Raw genomic sequence first — 19,195 nt, 5'->3', positions numbered from 1 at the left:
GGGAATGTACCCTCTGGGGCTTCACATAGGCCCTAGGGTACCTTGTATATACCCCTATGGTGCAGTGGGCTTCCAGACCCACACCCTGACCACACAACAGCTATTGGATCTCTGCAAATATGGAAACTTAATCTGAAGGTCTCAAGTTCAAGAGGCCACTTGAATGCGTGTAGACCCAGTAACCTGCCTCTGTCCCTCCTTCAGGGTGTGCGAGGTGGCGTGGGCTCTCCTGGCAATCGAACAACCAAGGAGAAGAAGGTGTTCATCAGTCTAGTGGGCTCCCGGGGCCTGGGCTGCAGGTGGGTAGCAGGCATGCCTGGGCTCAGTCCCCAATCTTTAGGTGGGTGGCAGGCATGCCCAGGGCTCAGTCACCAGTCTTTGGGTAAGTAGCAGGCATGTCTGGGCTCAGTCACCAATCTTTAGGTGGGTAACAGGCATGCCCAGGGCTCCCCAACACTTTCCCTCGATTTCCTCACTACTGCTCCTGAGGACTCTTGTCCACCAGCATTGGGTCTCGTGCACTGGGGATGATAAGGAACTTGAGACCCAGAGCTAGAGCCACATTCCTGGATGGGCCCTTCAGCTACTGCAAATGACACTCTCCAGTCCTCCTGTCAGCAGTGGTTCTGGGAGCCTTTCCTTGAGAGGGGCCAAGGGAGCCGGGCCTGCAGTCCTAGCGCTGGGAAGGCAGAGGCAGAAAGAGCTGAGGTTAGCCTTGGGTAGCTAGACCCTGTCTCATAAAATAAAACAGTAAGCAACCATGCACAGGAGCCAGAGAATCCTGAGGAGGTTGCAGGTGCCACAGCTGCTGTGATATCTGTTCCAGCCCTGCCAGGCCATGCGCCAGCTCTCAGACTTGGGCCAGTGACTGAGCCCCAGGGCACTCTGAGACTCAGTGCCCTCCTCCATAAATACCTAGAGGGATACTACAATACCTGTACCATGGTGCTGTTATAAAGTAAGCAAAGTAGCTCACTCAGTACCCAGCGGGTAGTAAGCAGCTGGTAAATGTTAGTTACTGGTTAAGTTGCTTTTATTATTTATTTGTATTTGCATTTATTTAACACTTTTGTAAATGATTTATTTTTTTATTTTATTTTTTTTTATCTACGTGTGTGTGTCTGTCTGCATGTATGTCTATACACTTGAGTGTGGGTGCCCACCGAGGCCAGTAGAAGGCCTTGGATCCCCTGGAGCTGGGGTTGCAGGTGGTTGTGTACTGCCTGATGTAACTGCTGAGCCATCCTTCCAGCCCCAGAAATTACTTGTTTGGTTTTGTTTTTGACACAGGGTCTCACTGTGTAGCCCTGGCTGGCCTCAAATTCACGGAGATCTGCCTGCCTTTGCCTTCTGAGTGCTGGGATTAAAGGCATGCACCACTATGCCCAGCTCCATAAATGAGATTTTCAATGTCTGTCCTGGAGTACGAAGGTGTAGTTTAGCTGGTAGAGTGTTTGCTAAACATGCACAAAGGCCTGCTTTCAGTCCTTAGCACTGTATACACTGAGTAAATCTAGCACTTGGAAAATGGAGGCAGGAAGACCCTACATCCAAGGTTATCCTCGGCTACATAGAGTTTGACCTTAGTTTAGGCGAGGTAAGACCTGCCTCTAAATAAATAAATAAGTAAGTAAGTAAGTAAGTAAGTAAATAAAAAATAAATAAATAAATGAATAAATAAATAAATAAAAGCCCCCTCCTTTCTGGGAGATGGCAGCCTAATATAGAAGCTAACCACACAAATAGTTACAATATTGTGTGATAAAGAGCTACCCCCTGAGTCAGGGATGGCAAATACATTTCCTACCTGTGCCATCTCTCATCAGTTAACAGTGGTGTTCTGTGAAAGTTCTAAGTTTGTGTCCAGCTGGTTGGGAAAGAGTGCTGTGATTGATTAGTGATGTCTGCCACAGCTCTGGGAGAGCTATTTATAACTTAGAAGCACCAGTAACTCTGGGGGCAATTAGCTTAATCAGGGTCTGGTGAAAATCTTATAGTCATAGGAATGGACAGAAAAGTTCTAGAAGGAAAAAAAACCGGCATGTGTGGTATGTTGGGTGAGGGGCTGAGGAGATGAAATCTTAACGAGTTTTCTGTGACTCCTGCCTAGGGCAGCAGTGGAAGTTGGGCTGGAAGGGAGACAGGGACAGAGGACCTCAGGCCTTGAGTTTATGGCTGGCCTACAGGCTGGTCACTGAGCATGAGCAGTGCTGCAGGGCTGAGCCTCACCCACATCTCTGCATCACACAGCATCTCCAGTGGCCCCATCCAGAAGCCTGGCATCTTCATCAGCCATGTGAAGCCTGGCTCCCTGTCTGCAGAGGTGGGGTTAGAGGTAAGTGCCAGGACGGGAGAGGGACAGGGGCCGCACACTGACAGATGTTGTACCTCCCACATAGCCTTTTCCTGGCCAGCACCGGCCGGTGACTCCCTAGTGGTCTCCAATGGGGAAGGCATTACAGAGAAGGGGTATTACACCCCTCTGTCGTCTTCAGCTCAGCCACTGGTCCCAGGTCTGGGGGTGTGGTGATGATAGAGTTGACATTCTGCATTCTAAGCCCTATCACAATTCTGAGGATTAGGTACTTACGTTACCCCCACACCGAGGAAACCAGGAGCAGATATGCTGGTTCTTCCAAGGGTGTGTACCTACAACCTGGGGCTGGGAGTCAAACCTACATGGTCTTCTGTCAGAGCTGCGACTCTTAATCGCTTCTTGAGGCAAATTCCTCAGCTACAGGGTAAGGATGCTAGAACCTTCCGTCTAGAGTTGTTGTGTAGATTAAATTAACATTTAGGCCGGATCTGTGCCAGGCACATAAAGTTGATCAATAAATGTCAGCCATGACTGCTACTTTAATGAGGGGTCAACAAAGCCCGTGCTGTGTGGGGAGTCCAAAGCCTTCTGTTTCCATTAACTAAACCTTGTAAAGGAAATGTCATAATTTAGCAAAAGATATTAACTTCCAGTAGTATGGTATTTAATAGCCAGGAAGACCATTGTGGGCTGGAGGGGTGCCAGCATGAACTCCAGGCCCTCCCAGAGCCCCATCAGAGCATGCCACCTGGTCTGCTCCCTGGAAAGAGTTAGAATTGGGCTGCTTGGCCACCAGCCTCTATGTCTGGCATGCCAGGAGACATTCCTGCAGATGAATGTAGGGATCACATGCATACACACACACACACACACACACACACACACACATACACACCAACCCTTTTCTGTTTCTCTCCCAGACAGGAGACCAGATTGTGGAAGTCAATGGCATCGACTTCTCCAACCTGGACCACAAGGAGGTGAGATGTGGGGTCCTTATTTGCTGTATCTCCTTCCCATATGCTTCTTCCAGCCAGTGCTACGATGGCTGAGACCCTTATGCTCTCGGCCTGCATTGCTCCTCCAGTCTGACTGTCAGACCCCAGCTGACTGTCCCCCTGTCTCCACAGGCCGTGAATGTCCTGAAGAGCAGCCGCAGCCTGACCATCTCCATCGTAGCTGGAGCTGTAAGTTCGGAATGAGGCAATGGCCCCCCATGACCCCTGACCAACTCTGTGACAGGGGATGCCCTCATTCCTGGGGGGCTGAGCTTCCTTCCCCCCACCCCCAACAGGGCCGGGAGCTGTTCATGACAGACCGGGAACGGCTGGAGGAGGTACGGCAGCGGGAGTTGCAACGGCAGGAGCTCCTCATGCAGAAGCGGCTGGCAATGGAGTCCAACAAGATCCTCCAGGAGCAGCAGGAGATGGAGCGCCAGTGAGTGGCCTGCTGGGGACCCGCCTCTGCCCACATCGCAGACCAAACACACTGGACTTCTGCCTGCTTGTCCTGGGCCAGTTGCATTCTTTCTGTTGCGCCCTCGGGGGCGGATTAGGGCATCTATCCTGTTCCTCAGACAGCCTGGCTCCTTGCTAAAGAGACCTGGTTTTCAGACACTGGCACTTCACAAGAGAGGCTCCTGCTAGCCATTGTGAGCACGCACCTTGCCTCCTGTGTTGTTCCGTTCAGGACTTTATGTTCCTGGGTTAGCTCCCATGATACCTCTGGGAGGTAGATGGCATCAGTCTATTAGACAAGAAGGCTGAGCTTGGTGAGGGGAAGCCACCTGTGTCCAAAGTCGTAAGTGGCCAGGCTGGGATGCTCATCCATCCAGTCTGGGTCAGGAGCTGGCAGTGCCCACAGGGACACCTACCTGTAGTGACAAGCCCCACCTCTGCGTGTTTGAAACAGTGGGCTGAGAAAATCAATGGGGTAGGCAACTCATAAATCAAAACCACCGTCAAAATGCCAACTCCGATACGTTTTGGGTGCTCACTGAGTATTTAGAAAAGGGAAGAGAGGGCAACTCCGTCTCCTCCGTCACAGAATCAGCCTGGTGAGCAGTGCCTGCTTAACCTTTGGATGAGAGTCGATCCTCCTGTGGACCTGCCACCTGCTCCCGTGGCACAGATGAAATATCCCAGAGCACAGAGCCCAGGCTTTGCAGAAACACTCCACCCCTGACGCTGTCACTGACACCCTCGGAAGAGCAGCAGCAGAAAACAGTTAAAATGTCTCTCAGATCAGAGGTCAGCCACAAGCAGCGCTAACTCTCTGGGCATACACTCACACGGGCCAATCTCTGTCTGTTTCAGGAGGAGAAAGGAAATCGCCCAGAAGGCCGCTGAGGAAAACGAGAGATACCGGAAGGAGATGGAGGAGTGAGTGTGTGGGGTCCATCCCGAGTGCCCGTGGCTGCACGGCCTAAGCTCAACTAATGAGAAACAGACACATCTGTGTCGTTCCACAACATCGGAACTGACTGAATCACAAGAAATCCACAACCTCATTGACTTCATCGGCTCAAGTGTACCAAACAGTTCCAGTTTCCCTCTTTTCTTCCAGCCTTAGTTACTGTCCTTACACCTACGTCACAAACTACACTTCACACGGTGTCACATGAGCCCAGGTGGGAATTGCCTGGCTGTCTGTCCCCGGAGGTGTGTATCAGTCACTTGATACACACTGGGTGGTCAGATGACCAGTCAGTGGGACCGTCACCATTACAACGTCAGGGGTCCTTCTCTTTGTGGGGTCCAGGTTGGGGACCCTCACTAGTCTAGTGTGTTGGGTAAGTGTTTTTCTGATACAGTTTTCATACACCCATGTGCCCACATGTTCCCAGCCTACTTTGGTAAGTTTATAGGTGGTACCTCTCTACTCTTAGGAGTGAGCTGTCATGGGTGGTCCTAGGAACGTGGTAGTGTCTACGTGTACAAACACATTGCAGTCATCCCACCTCTGCATTTTTACTCAAAACAGAGACAAATGCTGCTTTGTATGATGGAGTCACTCAGGGCAAGGCACAGCCTGAAGCTATCATTCCAGACAAGGCAGAATAGCGGTAGAGGGCCCAGCCTGCTGTCAGCACTGGACCTAAGTATGCTCACAGGAGCGTGGCAAGCTGCCTGCAGGGCCGGCTGACTCCGCTCTGAATCCTCTCTTCCTGCAACCCCTCCTGAATTCTCACCAAGTCTTTTATCTCAGTGCAACCAGAGCGCATCACTGAGTTTAGACCCCCGCCCCCCACTGCAGCGGTGGTCCCAGCTTGAGCTGTGAAGTCTCCCTTCCCAAGCTGGTCAGGGTCCTCCGGTAGCAACGGGTGAGCCTTTGAAGGTCCTGCCCCCAGTCACAGGTGTGGGCGTCTCATTTCAGGATCGTGGAGGAGGAAGAGAAGTTTAAGAAGCAGTGGGAAGAAGACTGGGGCTCGAAGGAACAGCTCATCCTGCCGAAAACCGTCACGGCAGAGGTTCACCCGGTGCCCCTCCGCAAGCCCAAGTGTACGTAGAACCTGTCTGGGACGGGGTGGTGTCCTTCCAGGGCCTGAGGTCAGGGGGGCTAGACGGAAATACGATCTTCCCCCACTAATCAGCACCTCCCCAGGTGACTACCCCAGGGCTCTCTGGGCTGTATTTCACTCAGGGATAGGCAGTGTGTGTCCGGAACCTCAGGGTCGGAGGGATCGGCTCACCCTCCTTGTCAGGGGTCTAGTTCATGCACCGGCTCCCACATTGTGCCCAACGACACAGATGCAGCAGATGTTTGGGATGCCGTAGAGAGCTTGGCAGGTGTGGAACTGGTTTCTAGGGTGACTGCCCGAGCTTGCTGAATGTCGTGCTGTCTTCTGGCCTGCTTCTGAACTGGGACTATGTTGAAATCAGCACGGAAAAAGAGAGGGTAGATCTGTGGTGGTCTAAGGTTGCCAGGCAACTGGGGGAGCAGCTGGTCAAAGCGCCCCATAACCCACATTCCTGCATGTGGGCAACTGTCCTGCCACTAGCCCGCTGAGGCCTGAGGCAGAGAGGAGCATGAGACCCCCCCATGTACCGCTGGAGTCTGGGTGTGTGTGCCCCATGTAAGCGCCCCCTGCTCTTCCAATCCCCCCTTTACCAGCCACGTGTTCCTCCCCCAGTTTCAGCCCAGGCCTCCATCAGAAGCTCCCCATCTACCTGCTCCCAACCCTGTCTTCCAGAATGTCTCAGGAGCTAGTGGAGGAGAGGGACTCCAAGCAGCATGGGGTCATGGCCATCACTGGTCCCTCATTCCTGGCTGAGTGTTCACTCTGTCTCTTTCTATTTGTGATTGACACGGGCAGGTTCTCCTAACCTTATTGTGGGCCTAGACTGTGGGATCCTCCAGATGGGACTGTCCCTGGACCCCAGAACCAAGGCTCTCATTGCTGTGGGGTCTAGTTAACCCACCTGATTTGAGATCCCACCTGGCCCTACAAGGAACCCCTTGCCAACACCAGAACAGTGGTGCATGACTTCTAGATTCTTCCATTTCACTGTTCTCTGGTGCGTCCCTTCCTGGCAGCAGGGCACAGGTGTCATCTCTCAGGGACGACAGAGCATCTCTCATCAGCCTCCCACATGCTAGTCCGTATTTGCTGAGGATGTGGCCTGAGATAAATTCCCAGGGAGTGATCCGTATTTTGTACAGGAGCTAATTTGCCCTTGTGAGTGAAATAGGAGCTTCAGAAGGCGAGAAATCGATTTTAATTGCTTCTGTGAAAGTAATCCGACTCGGTGTGGTACCTTCTAGAAACTGGGCCTCCGCTCCACAGAGAGCACACCCTCTCAGGGATTATGGAAAATAAAAGCCCTTTCACAAGCTAGGTATTTATTTAATGCTTTTTAACCAAATTAAATTTCCTGAATAAAAGGAGCAAGAGTTTCCCTTTACTCGGGCTACACTATCCTGAGGCAGTACACAAGCTCGGATTGATGACCGAGTCCTCGGCCCACCCGGGGCAGCAGCTGCAGCCGTCCGTCTTCACAGTGCAGGCATTAGCCCCGTGTCTGTTCCTTCTCTTGCCGCTGTGACCAAAACAGTTTAAGGAAGGAGCGGTTTGCTTAGGCTCAGTTTGAAGATACAGTCCATCATGTCAGGGAAGTCATGGCAACCAGCGTAGGAGGCAGCTGGTCACATCGTGTCCATAGTCAAGAAACACACACACACACCACACCACACCACACCACACCACACCACACACACATACCACACACATCACACACCTCACACACACCACACGCATACCATACACACTCACACCACATACCACATACACACATCACACACACACACACACCTCACACACACCACACACCTCACACACACCACACACATACCATACACACTCACACCACATACCACATACACACATCACACACACACACACACACACACACACCTCACACACACACACCACACGCATACCATACACACTCACACCACATACCACATACACACATCACACACACACACACACACACACACACACACACACACACACCTCACACACACCACACACACAAGGGCTTTACCTCCCAGGTGGTCCTAGAGCTTGTCAGACAGGCAGCATTTATGGCTGTAGCTGGCCAGGGCTGGTCCTCTGGGAAGCTCCACTCCGTTTCTCCCCTGCCCCTCCACAGAAGGCCGCAGTGGTAAGGGAAGGCTGCATGCCAGCTCCTCCGTGACCACCCTTCAGTCTGGACCCAGGTAGCCAGCAGGTAGACCTGACGCAGGTGTCTGTGCCTGTGAGGCGTGGACTCTGCCTTTTTGAGCAGCCCAGAGAAGAGCTGCATGGGCAGCTCTCGAAACCCTGATGCCTCGTGGGACCCCGAGAGCTGCCTCAGCCACCTTCCCGTGGCTGACCAGCCACACCCAACACTGCCCAGCTCTCAGAGCTAGGACACACCGTCACAGACGCTGAAAAGCCCGTGGCGGAGTGTGAAAGAGGAGAGTTCTTTACCAAGGACCCTACCCCTAGCCGGAAGATGAGGGGCTTAAATGAGACATCGCTAACCCCCTCTCCCTCAAGGACACCCCTCAATTATCGCTTACCCAACAGACCCATGTTTTGAAAGTTGGTGGGGATTTTCTATCAAACTAAGTAGTCCTTTGTGTCCTTATTGTCTTCCTAAGATCGGTGTTCCACTGTCCAGCGAAAGTGACTGGAGCTGAACACACAGCCTCCGAGAAAGGAGACCTTAGGAAACATTGAAACAAAGTTCACAAGCAGGCTGCTCTACTTCCTGCTGGGGTTCCAGGGAGGCCAGGCTGTAAGCAACTATGTTGAGACTCCTATTATCCTAACAGCATATCCTGTGTATGCATCCTCCTTGGGAGTCCCTTCATCTACTGCCCACGTAGCTCAGATAACCCCCTAGGGGATGCAGAGACATCAGGGTAGTGAGAAGATCCATTCTCCCATGAAAAGCTCCTCTCTTCAAACAGATCACACTCAGATAAAGCTGGCTGTCTCCCTGCACCTCCAGCTTTCAACTCCGTGCCCTGCAAAATGGTCCCCATGCTGATGTCAGGTCACAGGTCCCAACTGTTAACCCATTTTACAGACAGAAGAGTCAAAGCTACTGAGGTTGAAAGCACTGTGTGAGCAAGAAAGCTGAGCTGGAGGCTGTTGAGCCCTGCTGCTGCCCCAGATCCCACAGCTTCCTGAGACATTAGTCACAGGTTCCTGAGACATTAGTCACAGGTTCCTGGGCTCCTAGACATCTCTTCTTGTGAATCCTCTTGGTTCATCTGCTTGTCCTTCTTTCCCCCTGGGTAGATGATCAGGGAGTGGAGGCCAAGCTGGAGCGTGTGGACCACCTGGATGGAAGCATGGAGGAGCAGGGACAGAAGGTTGGCGCCCATGCTCCGCTCCCTGGCTTGGCTGCCCTGCTCGCGCTGCCCACCTCCTCCAGACATAGTGGAAGCGCCAGCTCGAAAGAGCAGCGCCATGATGGGAACCACTGGGGTCTGTGAGGATGCTCTAGGTCTCTGCTCGTCCCATGCCCTGAGTACCAAACTTTAGGGACAAGATTCATGGCTAGGCTGAAAATTTATCTGCCACTTGCCAGCCCAGCCCAGCCACTGGCTCAGATATTTAAATACTGCCCCCCCAAGCGCCCTCACTTCTTTGACCTCTCCCATAAGACTCCTTAGACCTCTCCCAGTCAGACACTGAGCTGGTGTGCCTGATCCGAGCATGGGCTGTCACCCATGACAGCCTTGAGGATCTAGGTCTAGGGTACTGACCCACTGTGTGGTTGCCTGGGCAAGGAGACTACGCCTTGTTTGTCTGGTCTGGGTAGGGGATCTCCTTGCTGGAAGCTTATCTCCTGCTTATTGTCACCACAGCTGCCCTTCAGAACCTTCCAAAATAACTGCCTTTCTCTGTGAGCTGTGAGCTGTGCTGTGAGACACGCTGGTTCTGTCTGGAGCAGTTCCAGGCGGAGGCTCGGCTGCCTTTTGTGTGAAGCCATTTCTTAGCCATGGGGACCAGGCATCAGCTTGGGGAGTGCTTTTCTGTCTTTCCCTGGGGCTTTGTGTTTACAGCCGCATCTGTGACTGAGAAAGCATGTCTTTCCACAAGGACAATCTTGCTGGTTTTCTGGCATGAACTTCTGAAGCCAGTGTTCTGGGGATGGTGACCTGGAGCCTGGGAATCAGGGCAGTACTCAGGCGATCTCCGGCCTGCTTTGCCCCAGATCCCTCATCAGGTGAGGGAAGAGTGGGCCAGAGAGCACGATTTTGTGGTTGGATTTCACAAAGCCACCCGTTCCTTGGGAGCCCACCTCCCAACTGTTGTCCACGATGCTGCGTCTCATCATGTGTTCTCTGTTCTTGTAGCCTTTGGGTGGTTTTACCGTTACGATGGCAAATTCCCAACCATCCGGAAGGTAGGATGGGCCTGAGCAAGGTGCCGTGTGCTGCTGAGTTTCATGTGAGCTGTGGTCTTTTCCAAATATTTCTTTTCCCCGTTCACTTGCTAAGCTGCCCCTTCGATCGCTGTCTGTCTGATATCTGGCAGAGACGCCGTGGTGGAGGTGCCATGGGATGGAAGAAAGCATTCCTAGCATCAGACTTGCCTAAGCCCTGGGTGACTCTGATGGCCTTGGGCGGGAGCAACTTCAGACTTGCTATGCCAAGCAAGACCAGAGCCATGACCAGAAGCCTGGGCTGGGCGGGGTAAAAATGCCAGGGTGGGTGACATAAAGCAGTTCACGACGACCCTGCCAGATGCAGCTTGTGTGGAATTTGGCACCCCAGCCTGGGAAAAACAGCCATATTAATTCCAACTATTCCCTAGACCTATCTCTGCCCGGGTCTAGGATTATGTATCTTTCCATTCTCTGAGACCTTTAATTTTCTATCTAAATCTTATTACACTATCTCCAGGCCCCATAAAACTCTCATCTTTTGTCTTACTAAATTTCATCAACATTTGATTATGAAAATGCCACGGTTAATATCTGTACTGTATATTAGACATTCAAGATGACTTGGTATTTAGAAATCAGGCTACTGGCATACATCTGAGTGAATTCAATGGTATGACATCACTCAACCAGCTCAGCTCTCTAGCAAGGTCCCTTGGAAGCAAAGCTGTGGCAGCTCATGAGCTTAGGGCACTGCCCAGCACACCCGGTTACACAACAGCCGTGGTATTCCTGACACAGGTGTGCATTTTTACCTGGGATCCCAGCTTTGCCCAGCAGGGAACAGGCGTAGGCTACAGCTCCTGAGGACTCCTTCCCACCCTGCTCAGTCTCAGAAAGTGTGTGGTCTCCTAGGCCTGTGCCCTCCATGCCACAGGCTGAATCCATGAAGTCCTGTCCACCCTTTCGACATGGTGACATGACATTGTCATCCACAAAATTCACATACAATCAAGTTACAGAAGCCTTGCAAGAGTAATCTCATCTTGTTTTAAGTAAGTCTGTGGTTTTGTACTGGTCTACGTTTGTAGCTATCCTCACTGCAGGCTGGAGGCTGGACATGTCAGGGGGAGTCCCACTGAGTTAGACTGCTAATTGTTCCTTTTATAGTCTCTATTAGAGCTTGGCTAAAGAGAACAGCAGATACAGTACAAATGTGCGTGCACATATTCATATATATATGTATATACACACATGCATACATAGATTACACATGTGTGTACACACTCATATGCACACACCACACATATAAATATACATATGTAGATTTTACTGGGAAAAAAATTAAAACAAACAGAGAGGGCACATGTGTTCTCCAAACACTAATAGCTATGGAAATGGAAATGAGCTGGAATGTTCTACACACACGAATCATGTCCCTTGGAAGTTGCTCTTAGTAAAGGGTCAGGCTAGATTCCCCAGAATCAGAATATCCACTGTCATTCCGGAACAGCTGGTATTTTGGTTCTGTTTTCATTTCTCAGAGAGAACAGTTGTTGGTGGATAGATGGAAACGGATATTTGCCGTGAATATCACTGACAGTTAGAGAGACAACACAAGCATATCCCTCACACCAGCTCTGAAAACCCGTCATCACTTTGTACAGAGCCACCAGAGAGGCCTTGTTTCCTGGCAGCTGGAGCCAAGGAATATAAGGGGTATCCACAGCCGTGAGCATCAGTAGTCAAACGCCCCTTATCTGAAAGGGATTTCGTGTCTCTTATTCCTACGCTGGCAGTAAGTCCTCTCAGCTCAAGGCCACCAGTTCATGTGGCCCCAGTCTGTGCGGGGCCTGGAGGAATTAGGGTTTCATCCAGGACCCTTCACAAGAGCTGTGTGAGTGAATTGAGGCTGGGGAGATGGCTCAGTAGGTAAAGCGCTTGCTTCTCAAGTGTAAGGACCTGAGTTCAGATCCCAGAACCCACATAAAACCCTGGGTGTGGTAGCATGCACCTGTAATCTCAGAGATGGCTAGATGGGGGAAGAGGCAGGCAGGTCCCTAGAGACTCACAGGCCTTTGTTGTGAAGGTCCAATCCAATGACAGGGCCTGTCTTAGACAAAAGGTGGAAGGCTCCCAAGGCCCGCTACCTAAGGCTGTCCTCTGCCCTCTACACATATGTGCCATAGCAACATGTGCGTGTGCATTCCCTGCACACACACACACACACACACACACACACACACACACACACACACACCAAGGAACTGCTTTAGTAAATCATGCATGGCCTGATGTGCAGGAGCGCCCAGCCTGGCAGGAAGGCAGACTCGTGGGCATCTAAGTTATCTGTACAGGGGTGGAGGAGCTCCCTGGCAGTACTCTGTGGCAGTTTGCCCGTCTGCATCTGTCAGTAGATGCTCTTGCTGAGGCTGGGACAGGAGCTATCTCCTGCCACTGCCCTTCCCAGGAGCCCACTCTGGCTCTGAAATCATGACTTTGCTGTAGGTTTTGTTTGGGTTTCTAACCAATAGAATGGCCATACCTATCATGGTGGCCCCTGAGGAGACCATGACCTATTTCTAGCCAGCTGCCACTAAGTAGAACATTTTTGGCTCCTGCTGAGGATTGCTGTCTGAACCTACAGCATGATGTGGGGTTCACCTCTGAGCTGAGCTAGGGGTCTGGTGAGCAGGGTAGGTCATGGGCCAAGCAGAATCGAAGTAAGGAGAAGCATCTCCTTGGGATGCTGTGGACTGCTCTGGAGGCAGGTCCCAGAGGCAAGCATTTCCAAAGCGTATTAGTTGTTCTTGGAGAGAGGGTTGTCTTTAGTGGGGGCAAGATGAGCCCATCAAAGGTCCATAGAAACCCCCTAACCTTGGCTGACATGAAAGGTTTGCATTCGTTTTGGGGAAGTTCAGTTCCTCATTCTGGGCCTTGGACTCTAAGCGGACTTAGAGCAGAAACGCAGAGGCACAGTTACTCTGGAAATTGCCCTGAGTCTGGCTTTCTCCACACCTTCTTCTGAGTGCTGACTGCTGTGTGATGGGAGTGATCTCACACCTGCATGTCCCTCTGCCCCAGAATGTCTGAGCACAGAGGAAGACGGGGACCCGGAGAACTCAGGTCTGAGCCTGGCTCCCTCACTTCCTAGATGTCTGACTTTGGGCAAGGGACTTGACCTCTCTGAGCTTGTAGCTTCCTCCTGACCCAGCATCTCCCAGCCCTGGAGTCTCCAGAGAATCCTCAGTTGAAGACAGTTTAGAGGGGACCCTGGCTTTGGATGCTCTGGGCGATTCTGTGTACAGCTTACAGATCGACAGAATCCAGAGTTCCTGGCTTAGGGCCCACATCTAGACCAGGACAGATGACCTCTGCACAGCAGGTTGACTAGCTCTCTCAGATTTTCCAATCTCCCAGAATGCATCTCTGGCATCTGAACAGGAGCCACCTCTGATGCTGGGGAAGGCAAGCACCCGGGTCCTAGGAAGTAAATACGATGCCTTTTATTGAGCAGTCCTTTGAGATTTACAAAACCCTTTCATAGATGGTATTTCATGGGCACTGGCTAGAAGCCTGTGGGGCAGCTGTTTCCCCTACTTTAAAGATGTGATGAGTCCAGGCCCAGAGAGGTTGCAGATCCTAGCCAAAAAGTCACACAGCTGGGTAGTGAACCAGTAAGCCAGTTCTGGCTGTTGGAGGAGTATGTCTTCCACTCTACAGTGGGCAGCAGTGGCCTGCCTGACCTCAGCCTAAGGTCCAGTGCCCAGTGTGGTAGGACAGAGCTTGGAGTGGGGCTCACTGAGGCAGGCTGCCTTGTCTGCAAGCTGGATGCCCTGCTTGGCCTGGGCTAATGCCAACGCTGCCTTATCACCCTTATCACACACACGATGCTCCATCTGCCCAGAAAGGAAAAGAGAAGAAGAAAGCCAAGTATGACAGCCTGCAGGACTTGAGGAAAAACAAGAAGGAACTGGAGTTCGAGCAAAAGCTCTACAAAGAGAAGGAAGAGATGCTGGAGAAGGAGAAACAGCTGAAGATCAACCGGCTGGCCCAGGAGGTGTGTGCCTGTCCGGGTGTGTGCCTGTCCCGGTGTGTGCACTGTCCCGGTGTGTGCCTGTCCGGGTGTGTGCCTGTCCCGGTGTGTGCACTGTCCCGGTGTGTGCCTGTCCGAGTGTGTGCCTGTCCCGGTGTGTGCACTGTCCTGGGTGTGTGCCTGTCCCGGGTGTGTGCCTGCCCTGGGTGTGTGCACTGTCCCGGTGTGTGCACTGTCCCGGTGTGTGCACTGTCCTGGGTTGTGCCTGTCCCGGGTGTGTGCACTGTCCCGGGTATGTGCCTGTACCGGGTGTGTGCACTGTCCCGGTGTGTGCACTGTCCTGGGTTGTGCCTGTACCGGGTGTGTGCACTGTCCCGGTGTGTGCACTGTCCCGGTGTGTGCACTGTCCTGCACTGTCCCGGTGTGTGCACTGTCCCAGTGTGTGCCTGTCCCGGGTGTGTGCCTGTCCGGGTGTGTGCCTGTCCTGGTGTGTGCACTGTCCCGGGTGTGTGCCTGTCCGAGTGTGTGCCTGTCCCGGTGTGTGCCTGTCCCGGTATGTGCCTGTCCCGGTGTGTGCACTGTCCCGGGTGTGTGCCTGTCCCGGTGTGTGCACTGTTCCGGGTGTGTGCCTGTCCAGGTGTGTGCCTGTCCCGGGTTGTGCCTGTCCCGGTGTGTGCCTGTCCGGGTGTTTGCCTGTCCCGGTGTGTGCACTGTCCCGGTGTTTGCACTGTCCCAGGTGTGTGCCTGTCCCGGTGTGTGCCTGTCCGGGTGTGTGCCTGTCCCGGGTGTGTGCACTGTCCTGGGTGTGTGCACTTTCCTGGGTGTGTGCCTATCCCAGTGTGTGCCTGTCCGGGTGTGTGCCTGTCCCGGGTGTGTGCACTGTCCTGGGTGTGTGCACTTTCCTGGGTGTGTGCCTATCCCAGTGTGTGCCTGTCCGGGTGTGTGCCTGTCCCGGGTATGTGCCTGTCCCGGTGTGTGCACTGTCCCGGGTGTGTGCCTGTCCGGGTATGTGCCTGTCCCAGGGTGTGTGCCTGTCCCGGTGTGTGCCTGTCCGGGTGTGTGCCTGTCCCGGTGTGTGCACTGTCCCGGGTGTGTGCCTGTCCCGGTGTGTGCCTGTCCCGGTGTGTGCCTGTCCGGGTGTGTGCACTGTCCCGGGTGTGTGCCTGTCCGGGTGTGTGCCTGTCCGGGTGTGTGCACTGTCCCAGTGTGTGCCTGTCCGGGTGTGTGCCTGTCCGGGTGTGTGCCTGTCTGGGTGTGTGCCTGTCCGGGTGTGTGCACTGTCCCACCGTACTTCCAAGGGCCAGTTGGGATCTTTCTCCACAGACAGAGTGTAAAGACAGGTCCTTCCCTCCCAGTCTAGAGATTGTAACTGCCCCACCTACCCACGTCATCCAGGCCAGCTCTAGGCCAGCTCTTAGGGTCTGGGTCTGGGGCTAGCTCTAGGCCAGCTCTTAGGGTCTGGGTCTGAGGCTAGCCTCCCTGCCCAGACTGGATCGCAGGCTTGTCATTTACTTGAACCCACCAAGGTATAATTCCATGACAAGGCCTCTTCTCCTTAGGTATGGCAATGGAGCTGGTCTTCTGGCTCACAGTCTAGCTGAGGTTAACCCCTCTGCCTCTCTTGAAAGTCTGGTTAGCCTTCCAGTCACATGTCTGCTCTCCCTACCAAGTCCACCAAGCTGTGTGGCTCTCAGTATATAGGGTCCAACCTTTCAGTGTAGATGTCAAGTTTGAAATTATCTCCAGTAAATCAGGCTTAGAGTCTGAGGCTGCTCCCATCAACACAGTTGTGTCTGAGGCTAGACCTCTATAACCTGGGAATATACCTCAGACTAACCATGCCAATAGTACTCTCCCAGCACGGGAGGTTTCTGTGTCTTGAGTGAGGTGGTTGGCCTGAACTTCCTGACTGCAGGCAATATTCTTTCTGCTTCTCTTTAATGCTCCCATGAATCACAATGCCAGGCTGATTAGATTATAAAACCAGAGAAGTCCTGGGAAATGCGAAGTGTATTAGGTCTGGCACTAAGAATAGATTAGCTTCAAAATGAAGAATAAGATTGAACTTGCATTTCTGAGGACAGAGCAGCCCTGCGGGGAAGCGAGAGTAAAGTGAAATCCGTAGAAAGGGCAAAGAGGCTGCGAAAGAACTCCGGGAGCCTCGGGGTGATGTGGATCTCGGGAACCAGTGTTGTCAGGCAATGCATGAGCCCCTGCAGATTTTGCTGTCTCCCTGACGTCGCGGCCTCTACTTCCAACTTCTGTTCTCAAGTCCAGGTGGTGGAGGCCTGGATCTTTTTCTAGATGCTGACACGCCGGTCTGTACTGGGGTGGGGAGGGGAGTTAGAGCCGTGCCTCTGTGCGTTACTGCCCACGTGGCTCAGTGTACGCTTTGTCTCCTCCTTTGGACACTGGTCCCGGGTCCCAGGTGTCTGAGACTGAGCGGGAGGACCTTGAGGAATCAGAAAAGACTCAGTATTGGGTGGAGAGACTCTGCCAGACCCGCCTCCAGCAGATTTCCTCTGCCGAGAACGAGATTGCTGAGGTAACAGGAGCTTCTCTTCGCATGGACCCTCCTTTAGAACAGTGCACCCTGAGGACAGTGGGAGGCGTGATGGCCGTTAGTGATCCTCACCACCCACACCGGTGTACATTTCACTGTCTACAGCCCAGCCCTGACAGCTCCCACCACCTCCTGTCTGTATTTATGAATTTATCTTCTGAGTAACAAGTCCCTTCTGTTCTGACACAGTCCCCACTGGGCCTGCTGTCCCTGCTGTAGTACCGAGGCTCCCCTGCATGCTCAAATGTGTCCCACTCTAGAGGGTAAACTGTCTAATCATGCCCAGGTGGCATAGCTTGGGCCTCTCCTTGGCTGGGGAGCTGGGTGGCAGTACTCACTGTTCTGGTCTGAGTGATGGGGCTCTAGTAGCAAAAGAAACAGATCAGGACGTTGTTGCTGATCTGCTGTGGAGTTGATAGTGACAGAGCTTCTTCACCCCCAGATGACCACAGGGCCCCCACCTCCCCCACCTTCTGTGTCTCCTCTGGCCCCACCCTTGAGACGCTTCGCCGGTGGGCTCCACCTCCACACCACTGACTTGGATGACATCCCTCTGGACATGTTCTACTATCCTCCCAAGACTCCCTCGGCCTTGCCCGTGATGCCCCACCCTCCACCCATCAACCCACCTTCCAAGGTCCCAGCCCCTCCTGTACTTCCCTCACCAGGCCACATGAGCGCCTCATCCTCACCTTGGGTGCAGCGCACTCCACCCCCGATTCCCATTCCTCCCCCTCCATCCATTCCCACTCAAGACCTCACTCCTACTCGCCCACTACCCTCAGCACTGGAAGAGGCCTTGGGCAACCACCCCTTCTGCACTGGGGACCCAGGCCATCCGGCCGATGACTGGGAGGCAAACACTCATAGTGGGAAGCCCACCAGCTCCCCCAGCCCCGAGCGGAGCTTCCCACCCACCCCAAAGGTACCACCTCATTCCGCATGTTGTGCTTGCAAACCAAGTGGGGTGTGGGTGCTGTTTCCTGTGCCCTCCGCTGCTCCAGTGAGTGGAGACGGGAGGAAACATCATCTCTCCCCATTTCCCAGGTGTGGTGTCCTATCCTGCATGGGTGTGCTTTCTACTGGTGTCGAAGTCCTGTGTTGACATGGTGAATTGCTGTGACCATGAAATGAGCAGCAGTGTGTCGGATCAATGTCACTGTCCTCTTAGCTCCTGAGCTAGTGAAGGCTGGTGACCTGCAGTGTGGGCCTTTCTGTTTGTGTGGATGAGTAGCCAACTGTATCGTTATAGTAAGTGAGAAAGCCTCCTAAGTGGGAAGTGAACCCCTGGTTTAGCAGGCGAAGGGGACATGGGGGAGTGCTGAGGGGGTTACCTAGCTCTGAAAATAAAAAGACAACTACCCAGGGTAGTGTTAGGACATCACAGCACCCTTTTCCGTAGTACTAGTCAGTGACATTGGCTCGGTGTGTGATACTCAGACACTCTGGCCACCGCCCCAAAACGCTGGTGATGAGAGAGTTCTTAGAAATTCTCAAATTTACTATTAAAAGATGAGGAATGTTTTTCTTGGATGTTGAGAGATTGAGCGCTGGTATTTTCAGAAAGACACATTTCCCATCGCTTGATCTTCAGCCAAAGACTCCTTTAGAAGAACTAATCCCTGAGGACCATGTGAGACTTTGATCCTAGTAGCTCATGGCCAGGCTCGTGACTCAGCAGAGGAGGCTTCTGTCCGCTGGGGTGAGGTGTTGGAGGTGGGGGGCAGTACCCCAACAATGGCTTTCATCAGCCCCTACTCAAGTTCCCAAAGGGAGAGTGGATTTAGTACTCCGATCATTCAGAGGAGTTGGCAATGTCAGGTTCCTGATGCTGACTGGCTGGCAGTTCCCGGCTGGAGGATCGCAGAGGGACTGGAATCCTGGGGTCCTCTGATGAGTAACTTGACTCCTGCAGCTCAGATAGGGAGAGAGATGTTTCCTCACTCTGGGAACATCTCTCCAGAGCCAAAGCAGCCATCAGGTTCAGGAGACTGTGTTAGTCTGGCAAGAAGGTCCCATCCTTCTCCATGAGTGACCCCCAAAAGGTGGGCAGTAGCTTTTCCTTAACAAATCTGATTCCGAGATCAAGCACCAGGCTCATGCCTTGTACCTCTTGGTGTAAGAAGTAGATAGGGGCAGAGCTGAAGAAGGTGCCATGAGGCTGGCACAGCTGCCTTCCAGGAATTTGACATTTGAAGGGAGAGCAGCTACAGACACAGGGCTGGTCTCTAAGCTAGCACAGCTAAGTGCTCCGTCTGAGGATACCTCTGCCTCACAGGGGCATCAGAGCAGCAAGGAATGTAAGACCTTGTAGTCTGGAATCTTGATCTGCCATTCCCTGGCTCAACAACTTCGGGCACCTGTTACTCCTTATATGTGAGCTTGGACATCCT

At 52.9% G+C, this 19,195-nt stretch overlaps 1 protein-coding gene across 1 annotated transcript in view; it reads left to right on the top strand.

The window, feature by feature from the left end:
* Ush1c (USH1 protein network component harmonin) overlaps window positions 1–19,195 on the top strand; it is a 46,803-nt gene that overhangs the window by 15,481 nt on the left and 12,127 nt on the right. Inside the window, exons 8-18 of the mRNA XM_059274424.1 lie at window positions 205–299; window positions 2,251–2,335; window positions 3,238–3,297; window positions 3,448–3,504; window positions 3,612–3,754; window positions 4,633–4,698; window positions 5,693–5,817; window positions 10,175–10,224; window positions 14,111–14,263; window positions 16,668–16,784; window positions 17,245–17,727. Coding sequence (XP_059130407.1) covers window positions 205–299; window positions 2,251–2,335; window positions 3,238–3,297; window positions 3,448–3,504; window positions 3,612–3,754; window positions 4,633–4,698; window positions 5,693–5,817; window positions 10,175–10,224; window positions 14,111–14,263; window positions 16,668–16,784; window positions 17,245–17,727 — 1,434 coding nt within the window. The remainder of the gene's footprint in view (window positions 1–204; window positions 300–2,250; window positions 2,336–3,237; window positions 3,298–3,447; window positions 3,505–3,611; window positions 3,755–4,632; window positions 4,699–5,692; window positions 5,818–10,174; window positions 10,225–14,110; window positions 14,264–16,667; window positions 16,785–17,244; window positions 17,728–19,195) is intronic.

Source organism: Peromyscus eremicus, chromosome 1, assembly GCF_949786415.1.
Source record: "Peromyscus eremicus chromosome 1, PerEre_H2_v1, whole genome shotgun sequence".
NCBI classification, from domain to species: Eukaryota; Metazoa; Chordata; class Mammalia; order Rodentia; family Cricetidae; genus Peromyscus; species Peromyscus eremicus.
The sequence above is the reverse complement of the archived record's forward strand: the minus strand, read 5'-3'. Positions and strand labels throughout refer to the sequence as shown.